The following is a 20821-nucleotide window of genomic DNA, read 5'->3' as shown; positions in this document are numbered from 1 at the left end:
ATTACATTTGAATTCAATGCTTGACAATTATTCAATTTCCTTTATAAATTTATTCCTCATACTCTCATTATTCCTCGTTTTAGAAAATACCTAGCAGAATTTCCAGAAAATGATAAATACTCCATTGTCCTCTTGTGAACATTAATGCAAATTAATTAAAAAAAGTGATCGAAATGTTTATTGATGAATATTAATAAACATTCGGACTAAGATTTTTACAAATTAATTACTTTATTTAAATTCCTTTTGAAAACTGAAAACTGTATCACTGCGAGCATTTTCATGTTAGGCGACCCCCCCCCCCCCCTTTGTAATGCTATCAGGTTAAATTCACTCCAAAAATAAACCGCTTATTTTTCTTTTCTTTCTTTTTTTTTCTTGTGGAAAAACAAACTCTTTTGTTCAGTGTAAGGTAAGCTGAAATAGGTAGATAAATAGGGAAGGGACAGAAATAGCGTGCAAAAAATAATGAAAGCGTATTAGCAAAGACTAAACTAATTGGACGCCTCTGTGCCTTGTTTATTACAAGATATTTACGAACCTGGTGGCATTTAAAGGGAAGACCGAAACCGCTAGAGTGTTTCTTTTTGGTCCACCTGAAAAGTAATATTAAAAAATATCTTAACATGAAATATTATTTGAATGGTCTAACATTTGCAATTAATTCCATTCCTCCGATTCATTGTCTGGTAATAAAAGAATTCCATAAATTAAAAATCAATTTCAAGACAATATGGTCGCTCTTATTCGCAACTCCAATAAACTATAGGGGGCGCTGCAGCCACTGTCTAATGGCGGATGAAAAAGGTAAAACAAACAAATGCTGTAACTTATAACTTGCTTTGACGCTTTGTGAATGACAGTAATTTTTCATCGTGTATGTGGGAAGATTTCTTTTCTATTCTTTTGAAATTACACTACACCACAAATTGTCTGAAGCCTGTAATTTATCCAAAGAAAACACGTGGAATGGAATGTTTTACCTTTTTCGGTAGTATTGTTAATCACCGCAAGGTAACGTATTCGAGCTCTGGAGTTCCGAATACTCAAGGCTTAAACGGGTAACCATCAAAAAGAATAAAACGATTGTAAATCTAAGGAAAAAATAGTTTCTAAACCAAGTCATGGGATCAGCGGAAAATAAAAACAAAGGAAGGAAAAATTATAAAATAGTTAAAGGTATTCGTACTAAAAAAATCACAATATAAAAAAATCAACATTTCATGTTTTTGCAGTTTAGTTGGCGGTAATTTTATTGATTGGCGGGATCACTAACTATGAAAAACGCTATATACTGTCCAACCACGGATTGTATGGAATTTTCAAGCATTCAGATAAGACGAATCTATCTGAATGAGGGGAAAAAGTAAAAATTCAATGCGCGTATTCCGCACATTTGAATGAGATTGCTTCTGCAAAAGCTGGCACCGCTAAAAAATAACAGATTCGTCCATTTTCGGCTATAAAACGGATGTTTGTCTTTCCATACTATCCGTGGTCAGACTATACTGACGTCTACAAGTCACGTGATATGTGAATTCCATGAAATTTTCAGAAGTTAGCAGAATTTCTTCTCTCGCTCTACTAGTATTCTTGCTCGATAGTTCGATGGAAAAAAACTTCGTTAGTAAATCATTAAAGCACTAGCTGTCAAATTTGAAAGAGAATCCCCCACCCCTCCCATGCTTTCAGGAAGAAATGCGTTATTATGTAATAACACTGTGAATACAGGCTACTTTGGTCCACCTTTAATAACTTTTTTCAACTTTTCTTAATTTTGTTACTCTTCCTATTTCTAAGCCGTGGTAACATTTTTTACGCATCTAAAGTACCCTCAATTTAGTTTTTGAATAGTTATCGATTTTCCACAGCATTATTAGCATTTTTTAATTGTTTTTTATTTGGCTTAATATTACTCTTGCGCTTGGGTTGCCTTGGCCCAGGATGGTTTTCCTATTTAAAAAGTTTGTATAACTAACTAAACCAAAGAAAAAAAAAACTTGCCTTCATACAAAATTCCATTTATTTGAAATATAAATACATTTTATATGAAGCTTGAGCCACATATATTTGTTTTAAGGAAATGCAATTTTTTTTTAATGTGCGTGTAGGGCTAGCAAATGTCTCACAATTCACAGACGGAGAACAGTCATCTTTTCATTAGTTTTGGAAGCTGAATAATTTTATTAATAGTTGTAAAACAAAGAATCCTTAATTGTCGGCCACTTCTGAAACTTGCTGGTGCGTTCAACGTGCACTCAACAATAGCTCTTTTTTCTCTCACATCAACAGTTATTTCTGTAAACATGACTCCATTCTATTTCACAACAACAAAATTCGTTAAACTTTCCAAAAAAATTCTCAAAATTTATAAGAAGTAGATGCAACTGGATCAATTTCTTCTGCACCTCTTAAAACTTCCCATTCCTCTTCATCTTCCGTAGTAAAAATCATATCACTGTGGTTTGATGAATTGAGGCTATAATCACTCTCTTTATCCGTTGATGAGAGTTCCCAGTTTTTCTTCTGTTTTTTCTGTTCAGAGTTTTACTTTTAACTTTTCCTTTCTGTTCCAAATCCCTCTGATGTATTTTTTCAACTTTTTATGCCAAAACAGGTCGAAATTTTTGCTTTAGGAGCTGTGTTGTTAGTGGGAAATTTTTAAATAGAAACCTTAACGGAAAAGAGAAGTACAACTATACGGTTACATAAAGTAGTAAATGATGTTCAAAAATAGGTGCCTAACGAACTCTTAGCAGATGTCGCACTGCTTACACATAAGTTTAAGAGGTTATGAAGACAAGTGCTTAGTATACATCACTGCGTACTTGATGCTGCTCCCTAGTGAAATTTGTTAAAATAAATTTATAAATGGCTTCCTGAAAGTCTGATAGAGCGTTGTATATTTTCTGTTTGGGTCAAAGAAGGATACCAGGGCCAAAGTAGCCCGTATTCACAATGTTTTCATTAATTTTCATACACAAATTTCAAGTAATATTGAGGAAGAGCGGTTTTGAGTTTTTCAACCTCTCCATCAGTGTTTTTCTTAGAGCTAGTAGCAAATTTAAGTATTTCTAGTGGCTCAAATAAAAATTCTAATTTTATAATTTTTAACTTAGGTTTTGCTGTTATTTCATTTTTTAAAGTATGTATCAAGGAAGGGCGCATATGTGAACTTGGACTAAGATAATTTGAAGCAAAAAATCTTGAAAAATTCTCAAGTGAAGACTTGACACTTTGCAAAATTTTAGAGCAATTGAGTTAATTTGTGTTTCTGTGATGACAACTTCTTTAGTTTCAGTACGTGTTTGGATTCTTTTTTTTTTAGTATATAATTTCATCATTGTCTTCTTTACGTGAAAACATAGTGGAAACTAACTGATAAGTTTCCCTTATTGTTGCAACCATTGTATGAAAAAGGAATATTCCGGTAAATTTAGGACATGGTTAAACTTTCCAAAAGTCTTAAGTACAAAAATTCTTTAAACCCTAAGCGAAATTTGTTTTAAATAATTCTTACACATCTTTTGCATAGTTAAATTTAAAAGATTTTCATTAAATATTAAAAAAAAATTAGTAAATCTTCTTTATATCTTTTGTTTAAAAACCCTTTTTAAAAAGGTTTTTCAAAAAAATTGTGTAAATCTTTCTAAAATGTATCATTCACACAAAATCTTTTGTATACATTTTTTAAAAATTAATTTTGCACACATTTTTTGGAACACTTTTGTACAAAAGGACTTCTTTTCGGGAAAACAAAAACAGCATAAATTTTTTTTTCAAAACAGTTTTTCAAAACCTCCTTATTTTCAGTGTTAACATATATGTTTTTTGAAAACATTTTCAGCTTCTTAGCGCATTTTTATTTCAAAAAACTTTCATAAAAATGTCTTCAAAATCTTTTTAATGAATAAAACTTTTCGGAAACTATGAGAAAGCTCGAACCCCCCCCCCCCCCGGAAAACTCTTCAAATATGCATACAAAAATAATTATTTAAAAAAAACATTTTGAAAGTTTTATTTTTTTTAAATAATTTTCAGTTTTTTAGAATGTGTTATCAGCAAAAAAGTTTCGGAAACGGCAGTCCAAAACTTTCGGAAATTTCGAATCACAAACACCCCTGTTTTAAAAAAAAAAAGCTTTTTCCGCTCAACTCTTTCATTAAAATTTTTGAAATCATTGTATGACAGTCTTAAAATTTGAGTACAAAGTATAGAAATATCTTCTGTATAAAACTTACAGAAATATTGCACAGCTGGTTTTAAAAACTTTTGCGTAAACTTTGTTGAAAATTGATTTGTTTCTGATTTTAAAACTTTCAAGAGCTTTTGTGTTAACCCTTTAAACATTTTCTCTCTCTCTCTTTTTAAAATTTCGGTATAACGTGTGGTACAAAATTAAATGTATTAAGCATGCATGCATCTAGTAAATAATTGTACTAGCGTAGGAATGATATTTTCAGGAAGACTAAAATGCGAGTAGTTAACGAGCAAATCCAAGACAAAAAAAATCCTAAGAGTCGGCCGACATACGATACATAAGGCACACAGAAAAATTTAGAACATTTATCAGTATTTTTATTTCATTTAATAGACTTGAATGATTTTAATGTCACATTAATAACGGTTTAAAATTGTAACTTTCAAGGTTTTTTGAGAATTTGAAACTCAGAACTATGAATTCTTTTCTGATGGCCAACTGCCAATGCATCAGGGCTACGGTTTTATGATTGTATTTACAAAGAAAAATTAAGGTATAAAATTAAATGTCCGAGTTTAGGCAGAAAATAGGAAGCATGAATCTTATGATCATTATTATTATTTTATTTTTTCATCATAAGATTGCATTTTCGAGAGGAAATTTTTATGTTTTGCACGAAACTTCCATTTAGCAAAAGTTTGTTAAATTAATTACGGGGTACATAGTTAAAAATGTTTTAAAGGGAAGGTTTATTATTACTGAAAAAAGTCAAAGACATTAAGCATATTGAAATAAATAAATTGGGGGGGGGGGGGAACCATCCATAGAAGTTTTTTTTTAAATATCGATTCGAAGTTTAATCAATCATCAATTTCACCTTAGTTGCGGCAGGAAGGTTGATGAATATCAATAAAAAAACTGGAATCAATGATACTTTTGTGAAGTTAGAGATAATAAAACTGAAAATAAATGAAAACCTCAAATCCTCGATCCATTTCGCCATTGATTGATTGATAAAAGCAATAAAAATGAACTTAAAGCAAATACCTGTATGGTAAGAAAAAAAGTTCAAACACAGAAACTTGTTAGTATTTGAAAATTTAACTAACATTTTGCGGAATAAAGTACTTAGAAAGATGACTTAACACCATGACTGGCTTTTAAGTAATATCAGTTTTCTGCTTTTCACAAAATAAGTTGGCAACATTGTTGTACACAGCTCGTTGTATTATTCAAAATCATTCTCAAGTTTGTATAGAAGCAACTCTCGAATGCTGATTTGAAGTTGCCGAAAAATCCCCTGTCTTACATAATAATATTTTATGCAATAACAAGCAAAAATACCCTACGTTGCCTGGGTCAGTAATAATTGTGAGAAACAATCGCTACTTTCATTCGTTTTCTATTTTAACTGAAAGACCTGAACACACCATGCCAAAATCGAACTTTTTCTTTGTACTTATTGCTATTCTACTTTTATGGGTAAAGAACGAAATAATATTCATAAAGAAACGACAGCACGACATTTAGGCACATAAAAATTTGAAGAGTTTCCAAAATATGAAATTTCACTTGTTTAAAAAGATTTATCAGTTAATGTTTTTCCTTTTCTTTTTCCTTTTTTTTTTTTTTTCTGACATAGTCTAAAACTTTTTCTATACGGCTATTGAAATACAAACGGTTTAAAAAAACGTAGCCTCCCGTTATCTCGATATACTTGCCTTAGTTAATTTGGAAATTTATATTATTGTAGGTTCTGTCCCCAAGAACCCACAATAGGTTAATTGTGGGTTCTTAGATTTAAAACGTTACCAAGTTTGTGGTAATGGTTTTGGGATACCTTGGATAATGCTCCCTCTCCCTACTTTGTAAAACTGTCTGTTACTAATTTTCGGCAATGAGATATTGCCGCCAAATACTGAGATATTTTTGCTGACATTAAAATGATGCTAAACATTTTCATCCGAAATAAGTAGTAAGACTTGGCGAGTGTTTGAAATTGAGCACAAAGACAGTTTAATGGAAGTTTTTGTGCTGTTAATAGATTTGCGGATTATTTTACATTTCAACAAAAGTTTTAAAGATTTCTTCTTCGCATCGGTCATACCACAGATTCACCCATAAATACTTATGTTGCGAACCAGTTCCAACATGCATTACATGTAAAGTAAATCATACAGTGTTGCATATTTTATGTAACTGCCCAAATTTTAATCAAATTCGTTTTAAATATTTTAATCATTTTAATCCATCTTTAAAGGAGTTGCTGGGGGACCCACCTCATCGCAATTTGTACTCCTTCCTCCAGGAGATTAGTTTCTCCTTTTTAATTTAGTGTTTGTCTTGTCATTTTGTCCTTTTATTGTTACTCAAGGGTTAATTGTCAATGCATTGTTTAAGCCATTTTTTCTTAATTTATTAATTAGGTTGTGTGTCCTTCACAGGTTATTTTAAATTACTTGTTTTATTGTGTCTTATATTTAATAATACATACATTCATTCCATTTGGTGTTTTTATATTAAATTAAAAATAAACATTTGTTTGGCGCAGTATAGCCCTTGAGGGTTCTTGCGCCATTAAAACCAAATAAACCAACCAACCAAAGATTCTTTTAATGGCGATATTTTGGTTACAGCGCCAGTTGAAAAATTGCCTTACTTTAAAATTGAATCGTTATAATTAATTATAACTATGTTCTTATTTCTATGAAATTAATTATATATATTTAGCAACTGATTTCCAATTCTATGTCTGATGGATAAACTTGTTTGTAAGTAATAAACTTACAGATATAATGAAAAGGCTCTTTCTTCCAGAATAGGAAAAAACAGGCTCTTCTGCCTCTATGTTAACATTCAAATGGTGAAAATCTCTTAAGTGATTGAGAAAAATGGATGTCACATTTGAAACCAGCGCACCCAATAGAATAAAAGTCACTCATTACTGTACAATCACTTTTTCATGACCCGAATTTTGCAGGCCTATGTAATTTTAGACAATAAACACTTTCTATTTTCTAATTGTTGCCAAAATCAATTGTCTTTTTACTTAGTCCCGGAGTCGATTATTTGCAGTGATGAAGATAAAAATCCTAAGAATGCAATATATATCATGTTTGCTCCAGTGAATCCTTGATTCAAAATTTTCACTAATAAAATGATTACTATTAATATTGCTGTTGTAAGGCAACAAATTTTTGTAACAATGGGTTTTATATTTAATCATTTAATGGGGAAATTACATGAAATTTACTGTTCTCCATCATGAATTTTTTGAACTAAGTTTTTAGGAACAAATTATAGCCCATATTTCTTCCTGAGAAAGTAGCTATCTATGGTAAAAAAAGTCTAAAATCGGTCCAATAGTTTTGAAGATTACCCCGGACATACTTACATACAGAAGTAGCCTTTTATGTATATAGATTCAATACAATAATTTATAGAAATCTTGTGATGCTATCAAATAACTAGTATGTTATCGCCATCTCGAAACTTTCTTCGATATTTATGATATGAATTCCTGGATCTAACGGATAACCGATTGTGTAATCGCTACTATAAAATTCTGCTATTCGTAAAAGCGAAAAGATTTCGATAATTGGGAAATTGTTGATCTTCATTCATTGTCGTTAAAATTTTTGGCATCGGTACTTGCGCGAGAACTGTTCCTTTGCATACGTAAACAAGGGATAAGGAAATATCTAATAGCATAGAGTTACCTACCAAAATAAAATTACTGACTCAAAAATTTGACGCCCGAGACAGTTTAAAGTAACAAGCAACGATAAAATTAAAAATTTAAAAATCCCCTGACTGAGTCGTAACTGTAGAACCAAAAGGAAAAATTGAAAATCATTTTAAAAGTCTTATATTATTAAAAAAAGTATTTTATTTGCTATTAAATAGAAACTGGTAACAGATAAAAATTTTAAATCATAGCGTTTTATTTCCTTGTCGGTCTACAATGAATTCGGTTATCAATTGCTTAAATAAAAGCTCAGCCGTTTTTAAAAAAATGTTATAATTCGAATTCTATGAAACATGGAAGTTCCAAACACATTCTATTAGACGCGGAAAAAAATTCTCTTTATTTCGGTATGAAATTTTAAAATTTTTAACTATGTTTTTACTGCAAAAATCGCGAAAAATCTTTCAGAGGTTTTAATTAATATCTTTGTTGATTAATGTCATCCAAAGATGCAACCTAGCTAAGAACACTCTCGATCAACTCTCCTTTCGAACAATTTTTTTTCTTCTAATCGATCCATCCGTTTAGGCGCTACAAGAGTGCCACAGACAGATACACAGATATACAGATACACAGACACGTCAAACTTATAACCCCCTTCCTTTGTGTGTCGGGGTTAAAATTCGCAGTTTTAAAGCATTTTTCTGCATTAGAGTTACAATAATTCTACTAAAACAATTCACTTTACATTACATATCTCAGTCATATTCTTTACTCAATGATTCAAAATTGAAACGTTTAAAAATGCATTAGCTTAATTTTGTGTAACTTCAACCTTTTCTTAATTTTGTGTACTTTTTTTTCAGTTTTGTGGCAGGATATTCAATAATATTATTAAATTTCCAGTGGTGCAGTTAAAAATAGAACAAACTGTGGATGAAATTACCCCGAAAGATTAGTCAGTTGTCACCACAACAAAACTTAGGAATTTCATCGTTCTATTTACGATATGGATAAAAAGAGAAAGTTGCACCATGGAAAATCTGGGAGAATTTCCATAAATGAAATACTGATCGTGGGAAAGAAAATCAAGAGAACAGGAATATTGTAAATTTACCAAACTCTTCATCAGTATTCCCAAAGCATACAATATTTATAGTTGTTCTTAGAAAGAAGAACGTCCCCTTGAAAATGTGTTCAATTTACATACCAATTTTGTTAACCGTAATTCTAAGCATGAGTTTTTAAAATGGCACTTTCTACCATGAGCTCTTACCCGTTTGATGTTTCAGCTCGTGTTTCAGATAATCTTGTTTAAATTGCACTTCATTCAAAAGGATCAGCAACAGCGTTAACTTTTTAAGGAATGACACGGGTAGTTCTATAGCATCAGACGTATTAATTAGTGCACCACTACACCTTAACACTAGAAAGACGTAAGGATCTGTGTGGCCCCTCGCGTAGCTTGTTGTTTAATATCTCGGATAATATCTAACGGAACTTAATGGAATTTTCTGACTTTTCATTATATGACACTATTTGAATGCTTGTTTATTCATTTAATCATTCGCCCCATAGTACTGTTAATATTGATCCTTATACCTAGAAAGACGGGAGGGGCCACAGTGGCCCCTAAGCATTTTGACAATTAAAAAAATTATTTTTTTCCTTTCTCCAAATTGTTGTAGCATAAAAAATTGCCATTCACTTTAGTTTAACCTGTAACTTCCTCTTTATGCAGCCGGTTGGATATCCAAATGCTATAAACAGTACCGACTGCTTACCATCCTAACGGTGGCCATTGCTCTTAGAAAGGAAAACTAATTCAACCTTTTGCCCAGTATAGAGAGAAAAACTAAAAATAATTAAGTACTAAGTTTTTATTTAGTCATGAAAGAAGGTGTATCAGGCATGTGGACTCCCTCAGGGAGAATTTTTAAAAGAATTCACTCCAAAAATGGGTAGGGGCGATACTGGCCCCTTCAGTCTTTCTAGGTATACAGAAAATGTCAGTCGTTCTAGGGTTAAAAAACTCTAAAAATGTTACATTCTTGTTTAAATGTATGGATTTCAAGAAGAACGGGGACTATAATACTCTTATGCAATGCAATTAAATTCTGAAGATTTCCAGTAACAATATTCAAATGTTTGTTTTTTTCTAAGTATAACGGACGTATCTTAGAAGATATGTCCGTTACTAAGCAAAAAATATATTTGCAGGGAAACTTTTTATGCGAGGGCTTTGAAATTCTGATCCGCAATCTCTTTGTGTGACGGAAGTAACGTAGTTGTTTTTTAATTGTTGCCAAAAACAATGAAAACCAATAGTAATTATAAAAAAGGTTTATAAAATAAATTTATTACGCTAATTTTATGGCTGAACCTAAGCAAGCATAAATTTCGGATTTTGTTCATGTCATGCTTTTTAAAAAACGCAGGTTTTAGAAAATTTCTTTCATTAAAGTCACCTGTTCAAAAGCGTAACTCACATTGCTTAAGTGCGCTTTGAAAATAGTTTGTTACCTCTTTTTTTTTAAACAAAACTAACTTTTTAATCATTGTTATTTCACATTGTCTTAAAGAGCAATTTAAAAGCGGAAATCGAGTATTGTTTAGTTTTGTAGTTGTTCATAATCTATTTTATTCATTAAAATATACAATTTTGTTGTGAATATGCCAAAGTCAGGCGCGGTTTGGAAAAAAAAAAAGGTAAAGATAAAAGATTCACTTCTATCGTGTGCCTTTACGACACAGAAACCTTATTTTCAGTAACGGTTTCTGGAACTCTTCAAAATTTAATTGCATTACATAGAAGTTTAGTCGATGTTCTTCATAAAGTCCATTCAATGAAACAAGAATGTATTATTTTTGGACTCTTTGTAGGGTTAAATAAGATATAAACAGCGTTTAATTGCACAAAATTGCAGATTACAGCAGATAACGTGTTTTTGCTATGAAAAATGTGTTCCTTGTAACGCCGAAACACGAGCCTGCAGTAATTTGCACTTTTGTGCAAGTAAACGTTGTTATATCTTATTTTAATTTTCATGCACAAAAGTACTTATTCAATTCTTGTTTATAGAGTGTGTTGTGCAGGAAATTATAAATGGAATTACCCATACGGAATTTTTCTAATTTTCCTATGTTTTCAGTTACTGAAAGAATAATTAAGGTTTCATTTACGGTAACTTTGCGCCTTGTGGGTTAACTTCGCTTCAAATTTTTTAGTATGATTGACTTTTAAAAGAAATTAGAAGACCCTGTTCTCTCTCTCCAGTAACTACTCTGCAAAGTTAACAATTGACTTACTACACTTTATTTTAGTAAAAAGAGTTGGCAATTTTGTCCACAGCTTATTGCATTATAACGTTCAATCATTTTTAACCGAATTCAAAAAGGAGGCGATTATGAAGTTCATGCTTGGAAGCTATTTTTTGACTAGTTAAAATCTCTTTGCATTATAAATGATCGAAGTTTTTCGACTCTGTGAAGTAAAACGGGAGTTTTAAAAAGATAAACGTTTGATTGCGACACCCTTTTTAAAGCGATTGACACAAAGAGCAATCAACAAGAGTCCCTAGTAGGATCCATCAATATGACGATTTTTGCTTCATTTCTTGCATAACTCTTCAAGATATAACAGTCATATACAATGAAAAAAGAAAAAAAAAAAGATTCGATCGCATCCCTTTCCAGGGGAAAGTTGCTTAAAGCTTAAAAAAATTAACTTCCGTGTAAACATTTTTATTTGAATCCTTCCATTTTTTCTTCAGATCGGTAGTGATTACTGAGATTTAAGTTCGATTTCGTACTTTTCTCGTCTCTTAAAGTGATTAACGCTATAATAATAATAATGAAAAAAAAAAAAAAAAATCAGCACCATTTTCGTTTGAGTTCTTAACGCATACTAATTTTAGTATGAATCTTTTGCAGTACATCTTGAGGCAGTCCCGTCACGCTTATGGGGGAAAAAAAAACCTCAATTACGTCTTCCACCTCGAAGATATTACCACCAAAACTTAAAAGTACCAACAGGTAACCGATTGTATACAAATTTTCGAAAGATCCTAGCCCTATTTCTTCAGACAAAGCAGTCACGTTTATAGAGAAAGTTAGATTGTGCCGCCTTCTTGGAACAACCGACTCCAAACCCTAGTCAGTTCATTTGAATAAAAAATACATGTGAAAATTAACTCCTTGGAATAATATAACCTATTGATTAAAAGTTATCTTGGCGACAATTATTTTTTTAGTTTATACTTTTCTACAAGTTCTTATTAATATACGACATTATAAATCAATCAATTTTACTAATAAATGAATTCATCAAGGTTTGGCGATCTACTAAAATTTTTTCATAAAATCGGTTAATCACTAGTAAAAAACTGAATGCTTCTTTCTTCCTTGCTTTTAAATACTTTCCAAGATAATAGATTTATCTCCAAGTAAAACTTTCTTTTCCTTTTAAATATTGCAGTTAATCCGAGACTTGGTGACTAAAAAAATAATCTTTCTAGAAAAGGTCGGGAACTTATTTCCATTACAGCATAATCCAGTTATAGACTTGTATTCAATTTTATTCCAATATTTAATTCCCTTCATGCTTTCAGTTTTCATATAACATTTTGTTTTGTTTAGACTGCTTAGAATATATAAGAACTTTTTCCCAACTTTTCAATCCTATTTTAGTTTACTTCTCATAATAAACGAAGGAAATGGACTACCTATATCAACAAGTTTTATGAATGGACCAGCCGCTTTCGGCGAGTTAGAAATTCTTTAAAAATAATGAATGATGCTTAAGACATTCACTAACGACTGTTTAATTATCTGTGTTACGATGAACGCAATTTTCTGATAAAATGCCGCAGATAGTGGCAGAGTATTTGTATTTATTCGTCTCTAAGGAAAAACCCGGTAGTAGATTTTTTTTTCAGCTGTTTTTGACGCACGTTAAAAACCTAAAAAATAGTCTGCAAGGTAAACCAGCATTAGAATAGTCGTAATACTTATTATAAATTATCAACAAGGAATGCTAAAAACAAAGTGGTCAATTTAAAAATTACGAGTGAAACATAGGATAAAAGATTCAAATTAAACTTGAGTACTGAGACGCAGTTAGCTGCCGGAGCAAATATGACTGACCTCTCAACTACTCAGGACGCTTTCATATAGTGTAACGTGTTTTTTGTTTTTACTTTTTCTTTCTAATTCTTTCGGAACTGTATTTTCTTCTTTTTGTTCTAGATTCTTGTAGAAAGCGATAATTAACATTCTTCTTCTAGAACCTGTACGGGCGTTGCAGCGTCACCCTGTTCCAGTCGCCGCGCCGGGGGCACAGTATCCGAAAGTTGAACAGCTTAGCCATGACCTTTATTTTACTACAAATAGCTAGCAAGTAGTAACACAGGGGGCCTTGTAAAGTATTTATATCGGTGAATTTTGGATAATTAGGGGATAAGTGCTAGAGTTTTTGCACCCGAAAATTCTGAATATACATCAAAACAAATAAAAAAGTCAAAAACAAATGAGACGTCATTATGAGTCGCAATGGTTACAGTTACAAACTGACGTAATTGCGACGTTTCACTAGAGTCATGCAATACACTTTTATGACATGTTGCCTGTGACTTCAATGAGACGTCGCAGAAACAATTACTTTGCGACCTATCCCTTAGTGACCTTGTAAAGACGTCGCTGTAACGTCACATTGTAACATCGCTCCGAATTGCTATTCTTGAGTTGCTCTTACCTGTGGATGACTTTGCGGTGACGTACGTGACCGTCACGTGACTTTCACATATAGGTCCTCTTTTAGTCACTGTACTTATGAAGGTACCTGACATCAAATAGTATTTGCGTTTCTTAAAGCGCTGAATTGTACAATGGACAGCAAGGACATATCCGCCATCTTGGGGCTAAACAATGCTCTCTTTCTATGTCTGCTATGGGGAAGTAGCGGGTTTTGTTGCTTGATTGTGGTTTTTTATTAAATCCATGTTAATATACAATCAAGAAGCACTACAATCAAGAAGCAAAACACGATTCTTTATTATAGCAGACACGGGCGTGCACAGAATTTTTGGGGACCGTCACAAATGACTTTTACGTCCCCCTCATATTGTTTATCCCTACGTCTACATATATTTCATCTCTCATTTTAAAAATTTCGGGCCCCCTTCGGGCTCGAGCCAACAAGTGTCTTCTCTCCCTCCCTTATACATGCTTCTGATAGAAGACATAGGAAGAACGTGGCGTTTAGCCCCAAGATGGCGGACGTGTAGCTACTTATTCAACGATTCAGGGCTTTTGTGTTTCCAACAGTAAAATTTGCTGTTGCCTCTTTCTGGCGTTGTACTCAGCAGTTCACAACTGGTAAAATTTCAAGCACCCGGGAGGTGGGAGGTGCTTGGAATTTTGAGAGTAACCATGCCCAACATAGTGCAACATTAAGACTATTAAATTGACACTTAAAGTGTTTTAGATTTAACCACGGAAAAAAACCTTCTCTATCTCTAAAGAAATGCACCTCAAAAAGGACTCCTGATCCTCAGCTCTCCAGCATGACACTGAAGAAGAAAGATTTGAGACTGAGCCTTCTACTTGTTTTGGATTTTTTTGAACGTCATCGAACTCATGGAGCTGGTCTAGATGATTGGCTGGCTGGACAGTTAGGAAAAGCAATAACAACTGCGTTTTTCATGTGCTTATAATTGGCACATTACCTAAAACCACCATTTAAGGAGAAAATAGTTTTTCTTGACTCGACGTTGAAACAACAAAACGACCGTGAAGAACATACCAGAAAGAAAAAAAAGCATTTTTCGTCAGGCGCATAATAATCTCACCTGCGACTTGATGGCCGGCAGTTCCTCTACAGGCCTGGGCACGTCCAGCGTGTTGTGTGCGCTGGGGTTGATGGTGCCAGGAGCCAGGTCAGCTCCCGTCGTGAAAGTGGCGTTGTCCTCCCCCTTGGGTTGGGGCGGTGGCTTGAAGCCGTGCTCGTGGTTGCGGTAGCAGCCGGTGCCCGTCGTGGTGTAATGCAGAGAGTCTTCTTCTAAGCTGCCGGCGTCTACCTGTTGAGAACAAAGACAGGCCTTAAAATGGACACGAGTTCTCTTTAGATGATCATCAACTTCATTGGGAAAAATCATTTGCAACAAATTTTCCTATTTGTAATCATAGGGCGTGTTTACACTGACCAAAAGCCGGCTCATGTACATCTGAAATGAATCCGCTTTTCCCTATGTAGGGAGGAATGGATTGTAGCGAAAACCGGTTCCATAGGAATAAAGCTATCCACTTTTAGTTGACGCCGACGTTTCTATTGCCTTTTTAAAACTGGGCAACAGTGTATGATTAGATTTGACAATGATTTCTAATTTATATCTCAATTTTAGATGTGACACTATAATTTGACAACAAATCATGGTAAAACACTGTTTTCAACTTTTTAAGGGAATTTCTACGAAATAGAACTGTAGTTGCGTTTGAAAGTCCACCTGAGACAGACATATTTATAGAAACCAAATTTTCTAAGTATATTGTGGTATATGAGAATAGAATTTCAATGTTTTAACTTGAGATCCTTCCTTTCCTTTTGAATGAATTGAGGGACAAAATTTTGTGCGTTGCATCCAATAGTTTCCTGGGAGTACCTGATTATGGAAGATTTGACTTTCGGTTGTTTGATAGGGAACAAACTGCAGTTTCCTTTTGCCTCAGTATATACTTTTTGCATTGTTTTATTTTCTTCCTTCTTTTTTTTTTCTTTTGTCATACCAACACTAACAGATACAAATATTTCGGTCTACGTCTTTCTTTTAAATAAAGCAATATTATTACAGCGAATCCCACAACAACAATCTCTCAACGAACCGGTTTAGAAGATAGCTATAAACAAGTATTTGCTATATCCGAATTTGAAAAAAAAAAAAGTGTTGACGTACTAAGAAACAGAGAGGCCTGGAAGCGGGCGTACCCCCCGTTTAATTTCAACATTATTTTCGTTATGGTTGAATGTTTCTTATATACAATTACCTTGAAATCTCAAGAGTCATAAGCATTGGTATAAACATCATCCATGTCGTAACACAGCTAAATTGTTCCCGCCACATTCTCGCAGATGTTCTGCGGCGATCCTCCGGAGTCATGACGATGAAGGCTCGTTCCGCAGCTGCGCGCAATTTCTGTGTTGTACGATATCGAGTGTCTCTTACTGATTGTTTTCTGAAACTTCAGAGCACGTGTCACTCTTAACCAAAGATTTTATCGTAGTCAGTCACCGATGACTGACAAGACAATGAATTTGAATTTAATCACTAGAAAATAATTATGAAAATGTTTCTGTAGCGTGATAACTTCTCCCACCCGCCTTAATGGGTAATATTACTTATTTAACATTATAATGGTAATACAAGCTCTTCCTTCTAATGCATCTTCCGCCAGTCAACAAAAAATGCTTTCTCAAATCGTGCCAGTCACTTGACGATGACATCATTTTTATTTGTTCGGTCCAAACCAATGACTGAAAAGACACACGAAGTATACACATAAACAGTAAATTTTATCAATTTTTGGAGTGAAAAATAATGAACCTCGTTTAGTAGTGGTATAAAAGTCAGTCAACCATCTTATAGCTAACTGCTACCATTGTACACTACGGTTTATAAGGTGTAATGTTAAGTGACTGAGTGCAGCTTTCTAGGTGATAAAGTGAACCTTTTGGTACATTGGCACTTTGCGTTGCTACGTCAAGTATCATAAATACAATTTTCTGAGTAGGAAAACGGACCGGCAGGCACCTTGAAATGTCACGTTAAGTGTCACAAACGTAACTTGCTAGGTGATAAATAGGACATTCCTGCACTTGGAGGTGTTATGTTAAGTGTCCCAAACGCAATTTGCTAGGTGGTAGAATTGACCTTTTGGTGCGGTAGGTACTTTGGGTGCTATTGTTAAGTGTCATAAATGAACTTTTCTAGATGATAAAGTCTACCTTTCGGAGAATGACAATTTGAATTGCCCAAATTCGTTGAGGACCATAAAGAGCACTCACCTGGCTGACGTTGTGTTGGGTGTCGACCAGCACATCGATGAGGTCCATGCTCTTGGCGAAGGCGTCCCGCAAGTTGACCGGGCGGAAGGTAACGATGCTGCCATCCCTGCGGGCCTTTTCCATGGCCTCGCGACGCTTAAGAGCCTTCTCCCGCCGCATCTGGTTCTTGTAGAACTCTGCGAAATTGTTGACGATGATGGGAATGGGCAGCGCGATGACGAGCACCCCGCAAATGCAGCACACAGTGCCCACCACCTTGCCAAGGGGCGTGGTCGGGCAGATGTCCCCATAACCCACCGTCGTCATGGTGGATACTGGCCCACCAGAAAGTCTCTGGGATGCTGGTGTATTTGGTCTCTGGTTCATCCTTTTCGGCAAAATAAGCCAAGGACGAGAAGATCATGACCCCTATGGCCAGAAAGAGCATTAGCAGGCCGAGCTCCTTGTAGCTGTTGCGGAGTGTGAATCCCAAGCTCTGCAGCCCAGTGGAATGGCGGGCCAGTTTTAGGATTCTGAGGATCCGCATGATCCTGAAGATCTGCACCACCCTCCTCACATCCTGGAAGGATTCCGTGCTGTTATTAGTCTCTATCAGGAACAGCGAGATAAAGTAGGGCAGGATGGCCAACAGATCTATCACATTCAGGGGCCCCTTGAAGAATTTCCACTTGTTGGGGGGCCGACAGGAATCGGAGGAGATATTCGAGGGTGAACCACGTGATGCAGACGGCTTCCACGATGCTCAATTCGCGGTTGTCGATCGGATGACCCTTGGCGTCCTGTTCCTGCAGCGACGGCAGAGTGTTCAGGGTCAGGGCTAACGTTGATAAAACGATGAACAGAACCGAGATCACACCCACCACCTGCAAGAAGGCCGGAACTTAGACCGGGCGCGCAGACGAAGAAGGAAAGAATGGTGCTGAGATTGGTTGATGGGGAGTGCAGGAAAGGAATAAAAGGGATGAACTCCAAGAATTATTGAATAAAAGAGGAATCATGCAAAGAAGAAAATGCAAGAAATATGAGAAAATCCAAATGGGAATAAAAAAGCCTGTACTCGCTATTTCAAAACATATTTCTTGGATCAGGAAAATTCAAGCATGAAAGCTATCGTTTTTCTTTAACTTTCAATAATAGGATAGGAAAATAGACACGACATACAAAACAAGATTTATTTTCTGTTCTTCCCTAAAATTTGTGGTTCCAAGCTGGCATATAATTAAAACTTGATCTTTGTCAAACAGATGCAAAAAGTGTATTCACCATGATATTAGTTTAGAAAGCTCCAAAATACTCGAAACCTCCGAATAGACGAAGAGTATATAAATTTAAAAACATTCATCACTTAAAGACTCTACGACTGCATAGTCCTAATTGTTTTATAGGAGAACCGTTTGAATGATTCAATTAAGTTTACGCGAAGTACTAGAATATTTATGATATATCCTTTAACCTTTACACATGCAGGCACGCACACACTCACACATAGACAAACACATTTTTTTACATAGATATAAACACATTCTGTTAAGCTGCACCTTAACGGATAGTTTATGTTCATTTTATTAGTTTTGCATTTTTAAAATATGTAATTAAACAAATCTGGTTTTAAGTTAAGAACGCTACTTAAAATATTTGACCGATTCATTTTAATTTAACCGAAGAGTGATTTTCTACAACGAAAGCTCACTCACAAGCGCCAAAGTTCGAAAGAGAAAAAGTATTTTAGAATTTTTCGAAAGTTTTCTTCAAATATCCTTTTTAAATTGATATTTTTTAAATTGCCGAATAAAAATTGAAGCTTAGATATTTTTGCATAATAAAAAAAAAAAAAATGAAAACTGACGAAGAATATTTTGAGTTTTTGCATTTAAAGCAACCCTTTTTTTAAGTAAATTAAATTTATAAATATTTAAAAAATATATTTTTGTTATCATTTTGCTTATTAAAAAGATAGTGAATCAGTGCAAAAAATTTCAAAACTATAAACCGTTTAATAATTTTTTTTTCAAATGTGTCCCGGACCTGATCAAGCCCTTTTATCGTCTTCAAACATGAGCGTTGTCTTTAGCAACGAAATTGCAATTTTCTCTTGCTTGCTTTTGTTTCAAGAATGAGTATTTAAAATTTCCTAAAATATTTTTTTTAATATTTAGATTCAATGTGATGTCAAAATTAGAACTTTAAATAGAACTTTATATTTTAACTTTAAAAAATACTTGGATTTGCCGTGAAATTGTATTTTAGTTTCGATCTGATTTAGGAACCTTGAAATAAATAATTATTCATATTTCTCAACCGTAACTCTCACATCATCAGTATTACTTTATTCCATTAAAAACATTAAACTAGTTTTTATTGAGCAGTTAATTTTTTTAAATCAAAAGGTTTAATGAAAAGAACAGTTAGCTCTAAACTCGAGTCAAAATAATGTATTTTAGAACGGAATTAGAATTATTTAGAGCTGAAATGTGATAATTTTTCAATCAATCGCCCAATGAATTCCTCGCTGATCAATATTCGTACTTTTATTTGTCAGAGACGTCAGAACACGTCTTGAAGAATATATATTACACTCATTGAAGACAACCTCTGTTTAATAGTTGTTTCACCATGAATATTTGTGACTCAAATACGATTTCTTCAATAAAGTTGAAGTCGGTGCAAATATAAGTTTTTGCTTGTATTCTCGTGTCTTCAAAAATAACTGAAACTGTAGGACTGTGTCATTTCAGGGGAATGAAGGAACGGAAAAGTGGTCAAAAATGAACTCTATCTACAGGAGTTTAGGGTTGAAATTTCAATTATCAAAATATCACCAAACAGGCAATTGCTTCGTTTAAATGTAGAAGCAATTTTCACCTATCATGTCTTGACGGGCAATTTTCTAGTCTTTTCTCGATCTTTACTAATAATAAAACTGAAAGTCTCTCTCTGTCTGGATGTGCGGAGGATGTCTGAATGTCTGTAGGATGTCGGGATCTCTGTGACGCGCATAGCGCCTAGACCGTTCGGCCGATTTTCATGAAATTTAGCACAAAGTTTGTTTGTAGCGGGGGGGGGGGGAGGTGCACCTCGAAACGATTTTTCTAAAATTCGATGTGGTTCTTTTTCTATTCCAATTTTAAGAACAAAATTATCGTAAGATGGACGAGTAAATTACGAAATTGTCATAACGTAGAACCGTAGCATGGGCTCAAGCCAATTGGCAAGATACGAAATTATCATAACGCCGAACTGTAACACGGGTACAAGCCAATTGGCGAGAAAATTCACCATACATTATTTGTAAATATGCAGGCGAACCAAAAGACCTTTTATTTTTTTCTATTACGGGCAAAGCCGTGCGGGTACCACTAGTTGTATAATAATGATGAATCTTTGCCAGTTTTAGCAGTTATTTATTAGTACAGCAAAAGAAAAAAAACTGGAGTTTATTGATGAGCAAAAAGTAGCTTTTTCTTGAAGTAACTAGTCATCAGATAAAAGAAAAAAAAATTTAGTTCCGTTTCCTATTCAAAATTTGGCCAAATGAGCAAAATCTCATTTGCCTCGAGATCAATGAGAATTAATCGAAAAAAAAGGGGGTTCTTTATTGGAAGTCGCCGCCCTTACTTGATGACGATCGTAAATGCTTTGGAACGTGCTGAACATTAATAACCGATCTTTTACCGACAGAAACCACCATGGACCCCTACCTCATGCTCATAAACGCGACTTGAACCTCCGAGTCTGCCTATAAAATTCGTTTGGAATGCGAAGTTCTAAATGAAGAAATGATAGAGGCTCGTGTTGACAAATACTTGAGAGAGTTCGATGTCTGGAAAAAGTTTTTCGCCGTTTTTATTTCGTTTCTCCAAAGATATACTTTATG

General features: G+C 34.1%; 1 protein-coding gene across 1 annotated transcript in view; it reads right to left on the bottom strand.

Moving 5' to 3' along the window:
- Positions 1-17827, bottom strand: part of LOC129233176 (potassium voltage-gated channel protein Shab-like) — a gene marked incomplete at its 5' end in the record, with an annotated part of 28281 nt that extends 10454 nt beyond the window's left edge. Inside the window, 4 exon segments of the mRNA XM_054867244.1 lie at positions 14738-14965; positions 16948-17256; positions 17258-17623; positions 17625-17827. Of these exon segments, the coding sequence (XP_054723219.1) occupies positions 14738-14965; positions 16948-17256; positions 17258-17623; positions 17625-17827 (1106 nt within the window).
- Between the last annotated feature and the right edge of the window lie 2994 nt (positions 17828-20821).

The sequence above is a fragment of the Uloborus diversus genome, unplaced genomic scaffold (genome assembly GCF_026930045.1).
Source record: "Uloborus diversus isolate 005 unplaced genomic scaffold, Udiv.v.3.1 scaffold_225, whole genome shotgun sequence".
Classification (NCBI taxonomy): Eukaryota; Metazoa; Arthropoda; class Arachnida; order Araneae; family Uloboridae; genus Uloborus; species Uloborus diversus.
The sequence above is the reverse complement of the archived record's forward strand: the minus strand, read 5'-3'. Positions and strand labels throughout refer to the sequence as shown.